Raw genomic sequence first — 19,085 nt, 5'->3', positions numbered from 1 at the left:
AGATAGCCATACTCTGTTACAAGTAGAAGTCCCTTATTGAAAATATACTTGAGTAAAAGTACAAAAGTATCAGCTTCAAAATATACTTAAAGTATCAAAAGAAATAGTACTCATTGTGCAGAATGTCCCATTTCACGAGTTCAAAATGAATAAAACATATTTTGAAAATAGCAGATCTACAACCGAGCTTGTAGATTGGTTATTTTCAAATGGCCGAAATGTATATAGGGCTGAAGTGGGTAATGTATGTTTTGTAATAATAATCAGAATCTACAAAGTAACTAAAGTTTTCAAATAGTTGTAGTGGAGTCAAAGTATAATATTTGCCTCTGAGATGTAGTGGAGTAGAGGTAAATGTACTGAAAATTGGAAATACTCCACCTTAAGTACAGTACATGTTACTTTCCACCACTGGTCAGCGACAATAGTGCCGTGACAAATACACGCTCATGAACACGAAGAGTCATAATTTAAGTGCACATATATGATTGATTGATTGATTGAATACTTTATTTAGACATGGATCGCCCATAAAAGCCAACGGATTGTTTCAAATGAGATCCCCACATATTCAAATCATGGTGACATTAAAAAACAGACAGATACACACTACTATGCAAATCATCATACAAATAGCTTGAAATAAGAGACACAGTGCTCTCATTCTACTGCAAATGGAATGTGCAGGGCAGTACAGCACTACAGCAGGCATATAGATACATACTGTAGTATATGACACTGTCTAAATCTGCATACAGAGTGCATACTGTGTGCTGTACGTTGACATGTAGCCTGGAGGCAGGGACGTGCTGGCCACTGGGACATTTGGGACAATTCCCGAACGGTCGCTCCATTCCAGGCCGACCAGGCCGGCCGTTTTTCTTTTTCTTTTACTTTTCTTTTTTTCTCCACTTTTTGGGTCTGGGCGGCCCACAAAGTAAATATAACTCATGTAATTGGCCCACTGGCTTGTCTCTCATCTGAAATGGCCAATGCTTGAGTAGCACCGGTCCACATTACCCCCAGTATTTTATTATTATTATGTATTATATAGTATATAGTATTATGTACATTTTTCATTGTATATTTTTATTATAAATAATACAATTGTTTATTTTTATTATAAATAAAAATATACCGCTCATCGGTTAGTATTTGGGACCTCGCCGCGCGTCCGGAGGCAAAACAATTCCACCTTGCGGGGCTCTCTATCTGAGATTCCCAGGCTGAATTAGGGGCCCAGCATGTCCCTGCATGTTATGTGTGACCGTTTCAAACAAAAGACAGAGAGAAACTGAAGACTCTTGAACATTGTCTCATTCATTCTTGCTTTCTTTCTTCCTTTCTTTCTCATGGTAATGCAAAGCAATTCACAAACAAAACACAACTTCAACGGGCATATTGATATGCCATGACCGAAAAGGAAATTGTGACTTCTTCAGTAAGTGAATAAGCACAATAACAACAACAGAGTGTGTGTGTGTGTGGATGGGTGACTGCCTGGCTGTGCGGACCGACTGGTTTGAGACCTGATACTCTATTGGGGGAGCGGTGTGCCTGGAGGCGGTGTCACGGGGTCTAATGCAGGGGAAAGGCCTCGATGAGATCATGATGATGACAAAGTGCTGCATGTGGGAAGATCTGAGGTTTATTCCATTGAGACCTGAAGCCGATTCTACACTTCTCCTAAATCTCAACAGTTTTCTGAAAAACGTATGTTTCTATATCAGTGGTGCTCAATCTTTTTCATGTCAAGGACCCCCAAAATTATATGTATTTGGCCGCGGACCCCCATCAAAATAGCTTGTTCCAGGGACCCCCAGAAGCAAAGATTTGAGTTAAAAATGTTCGCTTTAAGAATATATATATTCAGAAGATTTGCACACATTTTCACGATTTTTCAAAAATAGCAGATCTACAAGCTCATAGCGTGGCACTCGGTGCCGCGCTATGAGCTTGTAGATCTGCTATTTTTGAAAAATCGTGAAAATGTGTGCAAATCTTGTATATCTGCTATTTTTGAATAGCCCAAAGTGTAAAATAATGTTTTTTTAGCTCAAATCTAAAAATGACGCAGTTCCAGGTCTTAATGGGTTAATCCCTGCAACATACTGTCATACATTCATGTCATGAATGTAAATTATTTCAAGGCCAAAGTCGATGACACAATTATCTCTAGCAAAGAAGAGATGACCTAATTGGGTTGTATTCTTTACAAATACCTGACAGGTGAAAGCATATGGCTACAAAGGTGGTCAAACGAGTAAACCAGAGAACCAGATTTATGGGCAGAATTTCCTCTTTTGTCGACAAAAGTGGGCACTGATTCAGCCCCTTTTTTGACTATGCTTGCACCTCTTGGTACTCCCCAACGCCTCAATGTCACTAAAAACTAAGCTTCAAACCTCCCAAAACAAACTGACTTGACTACTGTACTTCTCGGACTGGGGCTGTTCGTGTACAGTACGATATACTGTGCTCTACCATTGCAATTAATAAACAGGTTTAAACAGGTTTCTGCACATCTAAGGATGAGAGCATAATAATGGCACGTGGCCAGCGTTGCCAGATTCTGTGAGAGAAACAAGCAACCAGGTCTAGGAACACCAGCCCAAAAGAAGTGACTATGGGGCCACATGAGCACTTTAACATACATCAGCTATTTGAAAATAGCCGATCTACAAGCTCACAACGCGTCGCGATGCGACGCGTTGTGAGCTTGTAGATCGGCTATTTTCAAATCAAATCTTGCGGGGAAATTATAATAAGCAGATCTGGCAACCCGGCATGTGGCCCACATGCCACGTGAATGGCAGGATTATGTTTGACATTTAAAATGTGTTTCAAAATGCAAATAACTCGACCTGTATTGTTAGAAGGATGCATTCCAGATAATGGCGCCTGAGATACAGACGCCTCAGAGCCGGAGGAGCAGGAGACTCAAAGAAGACTCTTTGAGTCTCCTGCCGGAATTCAAGGGGTGTGTAATTGATAGAAAATAAGTAAATATTTGGGTGAACTACTCCTTTAAGCTCAGAAGCTTGTAGATCGGCTATTTTCACTGGTGGTCAATTTAGGTGTTATATTGTAGAGATTCACTCTATAGGTGCCTTTGGAGACTGAAGTGTAATTCAGTGAAGAGGCTATAATCATTGCTTGGTATTTATTGTGATGCATATAGCCTCTGTAACTACTCCTAAAGGTTATCTTAACCTGACAATTACCGCTAATCCGATCATTCTCCATAATTTCCTTTCAACTCTATTGCAAGCAACCGGGCCGATTTACGTTAACCACTTAAGCCTGATGTACTTCGTTGACCCGAGTCCCCCAGGGTCTATACCAGGCCCCCTCCTTTTTCCCCTCTACACCAGATCTCTTTACCTAAAATAACCGTTCTACAAGCTCACAACACTACGCAACACAATGCGCTGTTGAACTTGTAGATCTGCTTTCACCGAATGTTCGCCCCCCCCAGAATAGGGAATCTAGGGTTCATGTCAGTGGCGTGCACAGACATTTTGAGGGGCAGGTGCTCAAGTACATTTTTTTTGTTTACTTGGTCTGCTCTTTTTTCCCTCTACACCTATACCTCTTTGCCAAAAATAGCCGATCTACAAGCCCACAACGCCTCGCAGCGCGAGGCGTTGTGAGCTTGTAGATCGGCTATTTTTGGCTAAAGTTCTCCTCAGAAAAGGGATGCTGGGTTTCGAGTGGTTATGGTAAAAAGAAAAATCATATCACATAAAGATTTGGCAGACCCCCTGTAGTAACTCTGAGGACCCCCTGTTGAAGACCCCTGCTGTAAACTGAACAAAAAAAAAACAGGTCAAGAGGGCAAAGGGCAGGTGCTCTAGCACCACCTAGAGTCTATCTGTGCACGTCCCTGGTTCATGTGGTTCAGGGAGTAAGATCATGTTGAAGAATGATGTATAAACATTTGACCCAGACATGGCGGCTCACTGTCTTTTGTTTCCCTCAGGTGTTGTAAAAGGAAACGTTACAAACTCCCTCAGACTACAGGAGAAGAAGAAAGCATCAACGAGACATTGTGAAAGCAAGACTTCTTCTGCGATACAGTGCATTCAGTTAGGAGCTGTGCTCATATCAGACTCACATTCATAACATTACTGTATGTTTTTTGGGAAAATACATTTTTAATGTTTATTTTAAAGTAATGAATTGACACATTTCAACCAATACTAGTAAAATAAATGTATGTTTGAAAATATACAGATATGTACAAACTAGGGCTGTCAAACGATTACAAACTTTAATCAGATTAATCACAGCTTAAAAATTCATGAATCATTATTAATCACCATTCGACCCATGTCCAAAATATTCCATTTCTTTCTGTATATTGTTGTGGGAATGGAAAGATAAATGACAGAAGGCAAAAATATACATTTAACATACAGTATGTATGTATGTATGTATGTATGTATGTATGTATGTATGTATGTATGTATGTATGTATGTATGTATGTATGTATGTATGTATGTATGCATGTATGCATGTCAATTATAACAAATCCAAAGTGTGGTATTAATATTGAAAAATCAATAATATATTACCGGACTTTTACTTGTAAGAGTATTTCTACACTGCAGTATTGATACTTTTAGTTAAGTAAAAAAAGATTAGTAGGCTACTTTTTTCACCACTGGTCTTAGGTCTGAGAGTCTAAATCTCATCAAATGGTGGTCCGTGGCTCAAATGCCGAACAAATAATGGACCTTGATATGAAAAGGGTTGAAAACCACTGTGTCTAAACAGAACAATAACAACATTTCTGTCCGTTTCCCACAAAACCCGCGGTAGCGCAGGTTGCGCAGCCTCTCGTCTCTAGTATAAATAAAAAATACACTTTCGCTACTCAGCAAAACAAAGAGAGTTTGAAGATGTTGAAAGTCTGCTCTACTAAGTGGGAACACTCTGAGCCCCCCACCTCACGTCTAAAATACACTTTTTGTCCAGAAAATAAACTATTTCACCGGAAGGTTAAAATGTTTACTCCACTGCGCCCCCTACAGATCCGGTCAATGGAACTTTTCTATTGACAAAATGTTTTCCTTCCGCTGAAATATTTTCTTTTCTGGCCAAAAAGTGTATTTTAGACGTGAGGTGTGAAGGAAAGTAGGCTTTCAATATCTTAAAACCGTCTTTGTTTTGGTGAGTAGCGAAAGTATATTTTTTATTTTTACTAAAGACGAGAGAATGCACAGCCTAAGCTAACGGGGGGGTGCAGGCAACGGCTGGAGAGTAACATAAGGAGAAGCGTTAAGGAGAACTCCTTCTAACTCAATGGACCAGAGCTAGGGGGCGGGCCGTTCTGCAAATGCGTTAAATGCGTCAAATATGTTAACGCAATTAATTCCAAAAATGAATTACTGCCATTAACGCGATACGTTTGAGAGCATTAGTACAAACATTAACATTTTGTAGAATTTTGTGGTAGATGGGGCACAGATGGGGTCTCATCCTCTGTAATGACGAAACATGTGTAACAGAGTGGTTCACAAGCTCAGCCTGATGGCCTGAAAGTCTAATATCTCCCCCCAGCCATAGGGAATTCCCTTTGGCTTAGTGGTTAAGATGTTGGCTTCCCACACGGGAGAGCAGGGTTCGAATCCCGGGCGTTACAATGGTGCAGTGACCCGGATCGGGTTTCCCCGTTGGAGGAGGTCATAAGCGGGGTGAGTGTAACAGAGTGGTTCACAACCTCAGCCTGATGGCCTGAAAGTCTAATATCTCCCCCGAGACATGGGGATTTCCCTTTGGTTTGATGGTTAAGATGTTGGCTCTCCACGCGGGAGACCCGGGTTCGAATCCCGGGCGTTAAACAAGCACACTTTATCCTGGCAAAGAAAAGGCATAGGATTAGTGTTGTGTATAAATGTAGACAACCACTAAAGCCATCGATACTTCCTCGTAGGAAAAATTGCATAACTTGCAGGTGTACAAGCTTGTAGATTGGATATTCTTGCTATTTTTTGAACATTTAGGAAAAAACTAAATTCCGGCCTAAAAACATGCCCAAACAAGTAGGACAAATGTCCTATCTTTATCTCCAAGATCACGACTGGTAATTCTCCCAGGAGCATACCTTTCTCTCACAGGCATCTGCTCGATAGTTTCAGGCAAAGGTCGACCAAAGGTCTCTGGAAGGAAGAGAGTGGCCAGGCCAGACAGCAGAGCCAGAGAACCCAGCAATAGATATGGTAGAAACTTGTAGTATATACCTGCATATGGAGAAGAGCACATTTTAATGACTTAATAGTTTAGTATGCAGCATGTACATGGGAGTTCACAAGTGTTGAAGTACCTGTCAGTACTTCTGTCAGGAAACGCCTAATTAATTAACTCATTATTGTATATGGAGATAGCAATTACAGTTTGACTTGGTGGTATACGCTTCTACTCTTGGGGATAGACCAATTATTTGTTTACTAACTATTACTAAACTATTCAAGAATCTATGTAGATCTTAAAAATCCCAACCGTAGACCTGTGTCATTTAATGTTTGTCTGCACCATCGGTTTGTGAATGGGTGAATGTAACACACTTTGTAAAGCCATTTGGATAAAGGCGCTATAGAAATGCGAGACCATTTGCCAAGTACTGTCAAATTGGTACACTTTTCTGTGCCAGTAACTCACTTTGGAAGTATCTGTTCAGATGCAATAGTAGTTATTACAACTAACTAATAGTAATAGTTATTATGCTTTGACAGAGTAGAAGTTGACATTGCAGATCTATATGGACAGAAACGTACTCAGTTGCATGAGATAAGGAGCAAGGATACCGCCCACTTTGGAAACCATGGAACAGGTGCCAACAGCTGTGTTTCTGATGACTGTTGGGTACAGCTCTCCGGTGTAGGCAAAAATCAGTTGGAAACTGGTGGAAATGCCCAATTTACCCAGCATCTCCAGTGCTATGGACAGGTAAGGTAGACCTAAGCAAACAGAAGAATAGAAGAGAATAAAGTAGAATAGATGCATGTATCTATCTATTTAGATATGTTGTATGTGTGTGTAAATATTCATGCATGTATGTATTTGTATACACATGAACACGCACGCACGCACGCGCACACACACACTTCTGACTGCCATTGGTTTTATTTGGCATTAATGCCAAGTTAGCCACTCTTGGAGCCTGGCCTTCCTCTTTTAGATAAGATTACATCCCGAAGCTGTATGGAATGCTGTTAAGGATGACATTTTGTTTCATCTTTAGACTGAGAAGGAGTGGTCTTAGTTTCCTATGATAAAGTCTCTGCTGTCACCTTGTGGCACCAGCTGAATGCCGTACAGCATTCCTCCTCCGAGAGCCATACTGAGTGCCAAAGACAGCCGCCTGGGAAGATACTGTAGCGCCAGCCAACTGGAGACGGACGCCGGCAACCCCACGGCTGCCGAGATGAAACAGTTGACAAAGCGGTCGCCGTGAAGACGGGATGTGTTCAGGGACAGGCCAAAGTAGCCACTGTTTATAGTGAACCTGGGAGACACACACACACACACATACATATATACATGGATGTACAATTTCTCCGTATAGAACATACATGGGCAAATGGCGGCCCGGGGGCCACATGCGGCCCTCACCTTCACTTATTGCTGCCCGCAGGTTGATATCGGATCACTGATATATTATTGATTTCAGCTGTTACAATTGCAAACATGACCCGCTTTAATTACTTCAGTCTATATTAGTAGCTTAATGACTAGTATTCAAATTCTATTGACTTTAATTCCTCTCATCTCCAGAGAAACACTTCAGTGACCAACACCGGTGTTTCCTGGTTCAGAACGTGACCATGGTCAAACCCATCATGGATCTGCTCTTGGAGGAGGAAGTCATCACCCAAGAGGGCTACGCTAATGTGACGTCTAAGGCCACCAATCAGGAGAAGATGAGGGATCTCTATACTCTACTGAATTCCAGAAAAGCCAAAGACTTTTTCTACAAAGGTCTTGAGGAATATGAGAAATGTCTTCTCAGTGATCTGTAAGTATTTATCATTTAAATTCATCTTTAGGCCAAACTTTGTATTAGCAAGGTTAGTTTATCATTTTTCATTTGTTTTTTATTTAGTTTTGACTTTTTTCATAATCTTTGAATTAGTTACTGACAAATGTTTAGAATATAGTATTATTATAATACATAATTTATATTTGGTTAGTATAACATATTTTGCTTTCCTTTTCTTCCGCCACTCAGATCAGAACAACCCAAAGGAGTGGCTGGTGAGTGGTGTTTAAATTTGGTCGACTATAATTGAAGATTTAGTCTTAGGTGTCAAATTACCTTCATTGCTGTCCATTAAAGGTGCTGTAAGGGCGCGCTCCCACCAAAACATGGTTGGCTGTTGTTAAACGCAGGTTGTGCGTGGCCACAGTTTTTTGCTGCCAGCGGATTTAAAAAAAACCCCACAGTGACACACCTGTCACTCACTTTCAAGACCGTCCCCGTAGCCCGCACGCCTTCTGCCTTGAGCACCATGTTGCTTCCAGAGTCTTCGGACGGTCCGCCTTCGACTCACCGGATTGGACAGAGGGGGAAAATCAGCTACTGCCTCCAGCAGTTATATGCTTCAAATGGACAAGTTGTGTAGAGCGGATAAACGCAAGGTCTGCGCGACAAGCGGAAAGATCCGCTCTTGCGTGAATCCGCGCATTTACATTGACAAAGCATTGGCAGATTCTGCCCCAGAGGTAAAATAAAAGTGCGGTGGGAGCGCGCCCTAAGAGCATTTTTTTGTGTTAAAAGAAAAAGGTTTATTGTTAAAAAAAAGTGATATTAATCATTGTATAGAGTTTTTGCAGTAACAGGTGTCTGCCCATCTCTCCAGCTCTTTAACAAACGGGTCACTGTGCGGTCAGCCCGGCCGTTTTAGACATTTTTAGGTCAATTCACTTTTTCCTCAGGAAGCTCTTAGAAGGCTCGCCTTCCGTGACTTTTCTTAAGTATTCCATACACATACACTCGCATTTTTGTTTTATCTGAAACAAGGAAAAAAGCTCTCCACTCTGAGAGAGTCCTCACACCCCAGACTGCCCGGAGATGTCTTTATCATAGTTAATGAGAAACTTTGCATCCATTGTGTGCAGCTGCTTGTGTCAAACATAATGTGTATGTACAGTAAGGTGTAGAGTTCACTGTTTCATTGTCAACTTGAATGCTACGGAAATAATAGCTTATCCTGTTATGCAATTCAGATGACAGCCAATCAAATCGCATGCTCATATCCTACTTTGGTTATACACTTCGTTAGGCCACTGAAACCAACCCCTACAATTGGCTTCTCTGAACTTTAACTTCATATCTTTGTCTGTCTGTCTGTATTGTTCATTTGTCAATTTTTAAATCTGACTGACCGTGGTCTGTCTGTCTGTCTGGTCGGCACCTCGGCGCATGCTGCATTAACATCCTCAGTGTTCATGTATCCATTATTAACTCGAGATGGAACCATTTTATGTCCAATGTATTTGTATTTAGGGTGCGTTCGGAAATTGCGCACTGTAGCGCACTCGCCTATTAGTTTGTAATGGCCAGTGCCCTCATTGTTGTATTTCCGAACGCACCCTATAATTTAAGTTAACATGAGTGTATAACTAAATGCATTTGAAATTAAATAAAAATGTTACTTTTCAGGATTCCAATTAAAAACAAAAATGTTGGATTCCAATAAAAAAATAGCTAAAATAGCAGATCCACAAACTCAAAACGCGTCGCACTGCGATGTGTTTTGAGCTTGTAGGTCGGCTATTTTTGCTACTTTTGCGTGACACAGAATGGTGAAATAAGTTAAAATACGGAGAGACAGTATATGCAATGTGAGCCTCTGGAGTGAGTGTGGAAATATAGTGGCTCTCTCCATCATCAAGGTTGCATCACCCCTGCTGTAGAACATTCACTAGAATACAGAGCATAACTGTACAGTGTTCTGAAGCACACACACTGCCTGCTATTACTGAATTTCCACAGATTCCCAATAATGAGACTCTTTGCCAACCCGTTCAGCTTTTGTTTTTAGTTGCTATTCTGTGAATTTGCAGTCTTTTAACTTGAAAAAAAGAACAATTAGTGATACATATTCGCAGGTCAAACATTCATCCCCATTGACATGCGCTCACATATTCACACAGACAAAAGGCACCCTCCCTTTTCCCTTTGCTACCGTCGCTCACAAGAGCGTCTGAATACACACACACGGTGACCCACTCTGAGACAGGTGACACATACTCAGTGGTGGAAAAATACTCAAAATGTGTTACTTAAGTAAAGGTATCAATACTGCAATGCTACCCTTCTACAGTATGTGTGATAAGGTGAGTGCAAAACAACCTGTGGATACTCACCACACTAGGAAGAGTATGAGTGTTGTGGTTCTGGTTTTGGTGAAACTTAGCAGGTCTAGAACGCTGTGGCGCTCCTCTGGGTCGGATCTGTCCTTTGCCATGTCACTCTGCAGCAGTGGTGGAAAAAGTACTCAAATGTTTTATGTTTTTTTTGATGACACCTCTGGTAGCTACGTGGTCATTACAGCATCTCTTAGAAATGTGATTCCCAGATACCAGTGTTGGGGCCAGAACATTGGGATTACAAATAGTATTTTATAGTGTTTAGGGAAGTGTTCACACAACACATGTATGTGGAATGGTTACTGTGAAAAATATGCAAGTGAAGTTTTATATATATTAGAAATAAATGTAATTGAAAAGGTTAAATAGTATGACTTAAAGTCAACTTACATCATAACCTTTAAGGATGACCTTCGGAGCCTCTACGTTGTTCTTCTTAGCAGCTTCTCTCAGTACGGCCTCAGCCTCCTCTATTCTTCCCTGGGAGATCAGCCATCGAGGAGACTCTGGGATGAACCTGCCTCACAGGTAGGAGAGAGAAGGTCCACGCTTTGGTTATGGAACACAGTAGAGAGAGGTTCACGCTCAAACAGTCGGAAGGGCTTTACCTCAAAAGCAATTCATGGTCCCATACAGGTGATTACAGCGAACAGAAAATATCATCCTTTTAAAATGTAATAATTGTAAGAGAAAAAGACTCAAAAAACTAAAATAACCTTCAAATCTATACTGAAAATGTTACGTTATAATTTAGTCATTAAGCAGATGTTCTTATCCTGAGGAAGTGTGTATTCAGTTTCAATGTAGTGCTTCAAAGAAGGACAACAGTTAAACCTGACTGATATTGTACTTCTAACGCGTGAGGGGGCCATGTTTTTTTTTATTCATTTGTTTTTATAAAATAAATCAAAAGTAAGTAATTGGAAAAAAAACACTGCCCCTCACACATTAGAAGGACAATCAGTCACCAGAACCAAGGACGGGTGTTTTCAATGAATCCATCATGGTTAAAATGTAGTGACACTGTGTTTGTATAGGAAGGGGGCGTGTCAGATAAAATGAATATCAAATATCTAAATAGTGAATCAAGCAACTTCTAGGGTGCTCACAAAAGCCTGAGTAGACGTAAAAATGACCCCATACATGTTTGAAAGTGAAATATCCCTTTAAGGATTCAGTACGTACCTGTTCTTTTTCTCCTGTAAAATGAAATAAAAAGTTATAAAATAAAGAAAGAAAAACCCTTTAGAATTTGAATTCATAAAAGAATGAAAGAAACTATTAGCATCTATACTACAGAGAGCTGTCACAGGTAATAGTGATGAATAATACCCCAATATTATGAGTGAAAACAAACTGGCTCTGTAGTGATGGTTCTTCTGCAATGACTGCAACTTACCACCAGAGGGGTGTGTAGAGCAGGCAAGGCAGAGATAAAGCCAGCAGAAGATACTTCCAGTCCCTTATGAAATAAGCAAAGAGAGGCAGCATCATGTAGCCAGAAGTAAAGAACAGATTCACTCCCAGAGTCACAAACAGGACACGTACTTTTCCTGACAAGATCTCAGCACCTGGAGGGAAGCAGAGGGAGAGAAATACACCAAAATAAAACGTTTAACGGCTAGTTCCACAGATTTCCATAAACCTAGAGTCTAGACCATACATGGGCAACTGGCGGCCCGGGGGCCAAATGCGGCCCCCACCTTCACTTAATGCGGCCAGCAGGTTAATATCGGAATACTGATTTATTATAGATTTCAGCTGTTAATTACAAACATGCAAACATGACCCGCTTTAATTACTTCACTCTATATTAGTAGCTTAATGGCTAGTATTACAATTATATTGTATTTTTAGGTCCAATGAATTTGTATTTAAGTTCATAAAGTTAACATAAGTATAATTACATGCATTTGAAATGAAATATAAAAAAAAACTTTTCAGGATTCCAATTCAAGAGCAAAACAAAACCAAACAGGATTCCAATTCAAAAATAGCAAAAATAGCCGATCTACAAGCTCAAAACGTGTCGCACTGCAACGCGTTTTGAGCTTGTAGATCGGCTATTCTTGCTACTTTTGTGTGACATAGAATGGCGAAGTACGGCATTCATTTACGATAAAAAGTATAAAAAAAACAGAGATAAGAGGTGTCTGCTTGACAGTATATACATTGTGGCCCTCTGGAGTGAGAGTGGAAATATAGTGGCCCTCTCCATAATCAAAGTTGCACACTCCTGACCTAGACACTGTATTTTGCAATAACATCGATATGCACAGTATGTCTAATGTATCGTTTCATTGCATTCCTAATGCTAGAGTCGCAGGCCGAAAATAGCAGATCTAATAGCACAGCAGAGACCTCAAAAACTATAAGAGTGAGGAACAGGACTGGTCCGATGTACTGAACAGCACACACTGGGAGATGAATCGTGGCTTGGTTTCAAAACCAAATTCACTTCAATCTTGGATAGCGTGGCTCCCATGAAAATCGTAAGGGTCAAAACCAGCTCGGAACCATGGATGCATTCGGACACACTTACTGCCATGAAAGTCAGAAACAAAAAGTGTTCTGAACTTCATAAATGTAGGATCAAACTCGCCAAACGCTTCAACAAAGGTCTCGAAAACCCACCTAGCTAAACTCATAAGAGAGAGAAATAAGCTAAGAAACGAGGTAACTGCCATGATCAGATCATCACAAAAAAAACTACCTCGATGACAAAATTGAAGAAAACCAAAACAAACCTTGTGAGCTTTGGAAGTTACTCAACAACTAGGCTGCCCTATAGCGTGTCTGATATCTGGTGCAGAGGGGCGGGTTCAAAATCTCCGGAGAAAAATTCTGTGAGATCACATTGGTTCACCAATCTGTCCGTCAGACTGTTCGCAGATGGCTCGGCTCTACTGGTCTCGGACAGAAACAGGCTGCAGGTTGAAAAAACTCTCTGCTCTGAACTCGATACAATCCGCATCTGGCTGGCTCTCTGACAACAAACTATCATTACACCTGGGTAAAACCGAATCCATTCTCTTTAGGTCTAGTGTTAACCTTAGCAAGGCTGATCACAAGAAAGGAGGAAATTACCTACCTAGGTTCCATCTTGGAGGCAAAACTCTAAAATGACATAAAGAGTCATCAAAAAGGTCAATCAAAGAACACGTTTTCTGTATAGGATCAACTCTCTAGTCAGTAAGAACACCTTGAAGATTCTCACAGGGGCCCTCATCTAAGGTCATTTCGACTATGCATGCTTCTCATGGTATCACAACACCACTAAGGCCTTAAAAACAAGGCTCCAGACATCCCAAAACAAAATGGTAAGGCTACTTCTTGGCCTCAAACTTACAACCCATCTAACCCCTGCTCATTTTGCTAGGGTTGGATGGCTCAGGGTTGAGGACAGAGTACAGCAACTTGCTATGGGCCTGGTCTACAAGATACACCACAACATTGGGATACCCATGTACCTGTCAAAATACTTCATAAACGTAAATTAAGTCCATAAGCATAACACCAGAGGCAGCTCCACTGATCATGTTCAACCCAGATCCGGCACAAACAAGGGAACTCTTTCTCATGCTATACAACAAACATGTGGAATGCCCTACCAAAAGGAGTAAAGGAGTGTAAACCCCTACTCACTTTCAAAACTGCCCTAAAGATACACCTTCAGGAGGCTGCAACAACAACAAACTGGCCCCTGTCAAAGTCTTAACCTACCCCCCCCCCCCCCCTCCTAAAACTGTCTATTGTACATATTTCTTGTTTTTCATACCAGTAACCTGTAAGCTGATTGTATGACGTTCTGCATACAGTGGGGTGCAAAGACATTTTGAGGGGCAGGTGCTCAAGTAAATTATACTTTTGAGTGGTGCCAACCACTCCTATATCTGACTTTGTCCGTGTGTCCGTATGTATGTATGTCCAATAAACAAACATTGATGACAACACAGGTGATGACAATACGGGGCTCATCAAAGGCACCACTCTCTTCACACAGGGTGTGATTTTTTTGGGTTTACTTGGTCTGCTCCTTTTTCCCTCTACACCTATACCTCTTTGCCAAAAATAGCCGATCTACAAGCCCACAACGCCTCGCAGCTGTGAGCTTGTAGATCTGTAATTTTTGGCTAAAGTTCTCCTCAGAAAAGGGATGCTAGGTTTCGAATGGTTATGGTAAAAAGAAAAATCATATCACATAAAGATTTGGCGGACCCCCTGTAGTAACTCTGAGGACCCCCTAGGGGCCCCGGACCCCCTGTTGAAGACCCCTGCTGTAAACTGAAGAAAACGTGTTTTTCTTCTTTTTTTCTAAAGGGCACTTCTGGGCACGTCCCTGTCTGCATAGTAGTGTATATTTGTATGTCTTCTTAAATGTCATCATGATTTGAGTGCATGGGGATCTCATTTTAAATAAGCCATTGTGCTTTTACGAGCGATCCAATTTAGAAGACCTTGTATTGTGAATTGTATTTCCATGTACTGTTTCCATGTCTTTTCTAAATTAAGTATTCAAACAATCAAAACAAGCTACCACAACAAGTGTTGTGAGCTTGTTGATCAGTTAATTTCAGCCATGACTCCGGCGCACAACAACGTATAAATCAGACTTAAATAGTAGGCTACATGTTACATTCAGCACATTCCCATCCATTCTCAACATGTGAGTAGTTGTTGCATGCATACCTATGACAAAAGCAGCAATATGGTTGGAGCTCTGGCCCAAAGCAACGAGGAAGAAGAGGATAGAGAACACCGTCCACGAGGGAGAGAAGATTTGGACAAAGGTAAAAAGTGTCTGGACTGCCATGGTTGCAAACATAACAAGCTTTCTTCCAAACCTTAAAAGAAAAAAGGAGACAAAATTAGCCAACATGTGTTTTGTTTCTCTTTCCTTTGCTATTTACAATTTACATGTTAGCAGTGGTGGAAAAAGTACTCAAATGTTTTACTTAAGTAAAAGTAGCAATACCACAATGTAAAAATACTCTGTTACAAGTAAAAGGCCTGTGTTCAATGTTACTTGAGTGATGGAGAGACATTTCCTTTTTGCCACACATCTACACTTCATAGAGTACATTTTTGTGTACCGAATTAACCGAATAAAAGAAGCAGAGCAGTTATAACAATTAAAAAAAGTTGTCATTCTACTAAAACATTATCTAGAAGTGGTACTTTCACCCAACATACACGTTCACAGATAATATAAGTTATCTTCTTTTTAATAGGCCAGCCATACACATCTGGACAAAGGGTGAAACTGTTAGTTATTATTGGTGGATTATAAACCAGATAGACCCACGATAACACAGGATAACTGAAGGTCAATGGGTGCAGTCACATGACCATGATTTTCTCCTTATGTCACACATGACCATGAATCCTTATGTCACAGAAGGGCATTGGAGGACAGTAACGGTGTACATTTATTAGAGTACTGCACTTAAGTACATTTTATGAGTATCTGTATCTATGAGTATTGTTTTGGTATACGTTTTTGATTACTTTCACTCCACTATATTTCAAAGACAAATATTTTACTTTTGACTCCACTGCAACTCTAGGAAGGCTGTGAAGTACTCATTCATTTCAGGCCATTTCCCCACAAGCCTGAAGAGACGGAGGGTCATGGGTCATTATTAAAGGAGCTACACCATGAATTTAAAAATAATAATAATATTTGATATCATATTGTTTATGTCCCTCAAACGTTTTTCAAAAGGTTTGAGCCTAAATCAAGCCTCAGATATACTCATTCCAACTAACTTCTCTCTGGCTTATAAAGCACTTTCACCTGCAATACCACATTGTCCTGTTTGGCACGGGGCGCTACTGAGCCAGTTTGTATGCATGCTATGTCCTGGTTCTGTGTGGAAAAAGTAAAAAAAAAAAATAAGAAAAAATTTAGAAAAAAATAAAAATAAAAAAATATATATATTTTTTTTTTTTGGATTTTTTTTTTTGGTTAGAACTGAAAAACGGGAGGAATTGTTCCCAGACGTGACGTAGGGTGGGGGAACAAATCTCACGGACTGTTTTCAGACCAATTTACATAAAAAACACAGATAGCCTATGAAAGCCTGCATGCTCGAAGTCGGGTATTTGTTGGAACAGAAGAGAGGTGGGGGAGACCAAAAACACACAAAAATGAAGAAAAAGTTAAAATTCATGGTGTAGACCCTTTAAATAATCATGCCATGGGTTTCAAATACCTGTCTGAGATCTGTCCAGAGAAGAAGGATCCACACAGAACTCCCAGTAAGTACACTGAGGAGGTGAACGGTTGCTTCCACTGGTTGCTGCATACCAGGTCAAACTGCAGGTTGAGAATTTACAGTAAAGAAAGATTGACACTTCCGGGTGCACCTTTGGTTAAAATAAAATTGTATTCACTAAAGCTATGGATTGTGTAGTGTTAACTTGAAAGTGTAAACACATGCACACACACTAGTGGTGGAAAGTAACTAAGTACATTTATTAAGTACTATTGTTTAGTTCTATATTGCAGTATTGACACTTTTACTTAAGTAAGAAATGTGAGAACTTTTTCCAACACTGACGCACACACACACTGACCTCCGTGACGATGGTGGACTGGTAGATGTCTTGGCTGTAGCTCCATCCGTCCACACAGCTCTCCTGTCTCAGTTCAGTGAGGTTCACGTCCCGACCGGGGATGTAGCCCAGAGCAGACAGGTTCCTGACCTCGTCCAGTCTGTACCGGTGGCATCGGCTCTGCTCCTCCTGTCCGTTCACCACCTTGTCAAATATAATAACCTCTATTACAGTGCAATAAGCTGTATGTATGGTATGTATGGTGACTAGGGATGCACCGATATGGAAATCCTGGGCCCTTACCGATACCCATGTTTATAATTAACAATTTGACCGATAACAGATAGCCGATACCGATGTATATTAACGTATGGAAACATGTCGTAAAGCATTGGTTCTCAAAGTGTCTCCTTGGGGGGGTACCAGGGGGTCCCCAGCAAAATGAGTTAATAAAGCGTTACAATAATTTTTACCCCTTCCATATTTTATACTTTGGCTATTCAAAAATAGCAGATCTACAAGCTCATAGCCGCACTATGAGCTTGTAGATCTGCTATTTTTTGAATTTGTGAACATTTGTACAAATCTATGAATATATATTTTTTAAAGCGAACATTTGTACTCAAATCTTTGCTTCTGGGGGTCCCTGGAACAAAATATTTTGAGATCGGGGTCCGCGGCCAAATACATTAGCCTACAGATCATTTTGGGGGTCCTTGACATGAAAAAGTTTGAGAACCACTGTCGTAAAGAACAAAACACTGGCGTCAGGAGCTCACCTCTACTGGGATGATGGCCTTGCGCCACTCTGCAGTTAGGTTGACATCTGGAACCAGGCAGTGGTGGCGGGGGGTGTCAGCCAGGAAGATGACAGAGAACGTACTGAGGCCATTGGGAATGATGCTGGCAGAGAGCAGGAAGAACAGGATCTGCTGGAAGCGTCCCCACTGTCCAAGGAAGGCTGTGGTCTCCTCGTAGTCCTTCATGGCCAAACACCCAGGAGTCTGAGAATGAAGATAATCAAAGATTCAATAATCTCCTGTTCTTGCTGACTCTAAAAAACCTAAGTCAGGTGATGTATCAGACGCGTCCAGGAAAAATGGTCCCACGTAATACAAGCAGTCTGTTGGAAATGCCCCCCCCCCTACTGTACAAGACCTCCTCATAATCCCTCATAATCCCAGGCGCAGGAATGTCTAGTATGTTTTTCTGCCGCCGAAAACTATACGTAACGCCTTCCTGGTTTAATGTATTACTCCTCTATCTACAGCACTTCTGTAGATAGACTTTGTTCCATGATCTTCTGTCTATTACTAGTGGCAGAGATAAAGATAGCTATACCTGCTGAAAATCCAGTTGTAATAAAAAAAAATATTTCCCACGATTTTGTAACCCTTTTTTCACCTGGTGCCAATTTTCTAAGTGATCCTGGGCACTACACTCCCCCCAGCCTAGGGAGCCCAGGGCTGAGCTCATGCCTCCTTCAATGCATAAGAGCCAACTGACCTTCTTGTCACCGGACAGGGAGTTTCCCCGGTTGGACGTAGCGTGTGGAAGGAACACGTTATTCCAACCAGTTCCCTTCCCCTCCATCGGGCGCCCCGGCTGTCATGGGGGAGGCGGTATAGAGATTAGGATTACAACATGTTTTTGTGAGGGTATTATACCCTAGGAGACATGGGGAGAACATGCTAACTCCACACAGAGTAGGCCCTTTCGCCAACCCCACCCAGGGTATGAGTGCTGATGACGCGGAGGAGAAGACACACCCCCAGCGCCCAAAGGGTCCCCGGCGGGAATCGAACCCAGGACCTTCTAGCTGTGAGGCTACAGCGCTACCGACTGCGCCGTTCTCTCTCTATCCAGTTGTAATGCTGACGTTTAGCAATAGTGCCTGTACTGCCTGGCAGGGGCCCAGGGCCCACGCCAAAAATGTATGTATTGTGGATAGGGGGTAATTTAGTGATTAATTATCATTAAATGTCATTAATATCAATGAAATTATAAATCCCCAGTTTACCTGTTTTTAATACAGATCAGTCTCATGAACTGGCTGAGGCAGGGTCATAGATCATCCAACAATATACAAAAGACAAACAAGTTTTATTTCTAATCAAGGAAGTTTATTAACTCAAATGCATATGCCATA

General features: G+C 41.1%; 1 protein-coding gene across 1 annotated transcript; it reads right to left on the bottom strand.

Annotated features, from left to right (window-relative positions):
• Window positions 1-5,300: 5,300 nt before the first annotated feature.
• Window positions 5,301-17,922, bottom strand: LOC311037335 (organic cation/carnitine transporter 2-like; the record flags this gene model as incomplete). Its single annotated transcript, XM_084046462.1, has 11 exons — window positions 5,301-5,336; window positions 6,122-6,246; window positions 6,781-6,963; window positions 7,297-7,511; window positions 10,376-10,482; window positions 10,769-10,895; window positions 11,778-11,949; window positions 15,068-15,222; window positions 16,594-16,697; window positions 16,958-17,140; window positions 17,716-17,922. 11 exons carry the CDS (start codon window positions 17,920-17,922, stop codon window positions 5,301-5,303), a joined length of 1,614 nt encoding a protein of 537 aa, XP_083902588.1.
• Window positions 17,923-19,085: the final 1,163 nt, after the last annotated feature.

Source organism: Gymnoscopelus microlampas (assembly GCF_963454915.1).
Source record: "Gymnoscopelus microlampas genome assembly, chromosome: 21".
NCBI lineage: Eukaryota > Metazoa > Chordata > Actinopteri > Myctophiformes > Myctophidae > Gymnoscopelus > Gymnoscopelus microlampas.
Note: the sequence above shows the minus strand (reverse complement) of the source record. Positions and strands in the feature narration are given on the sequence as shown.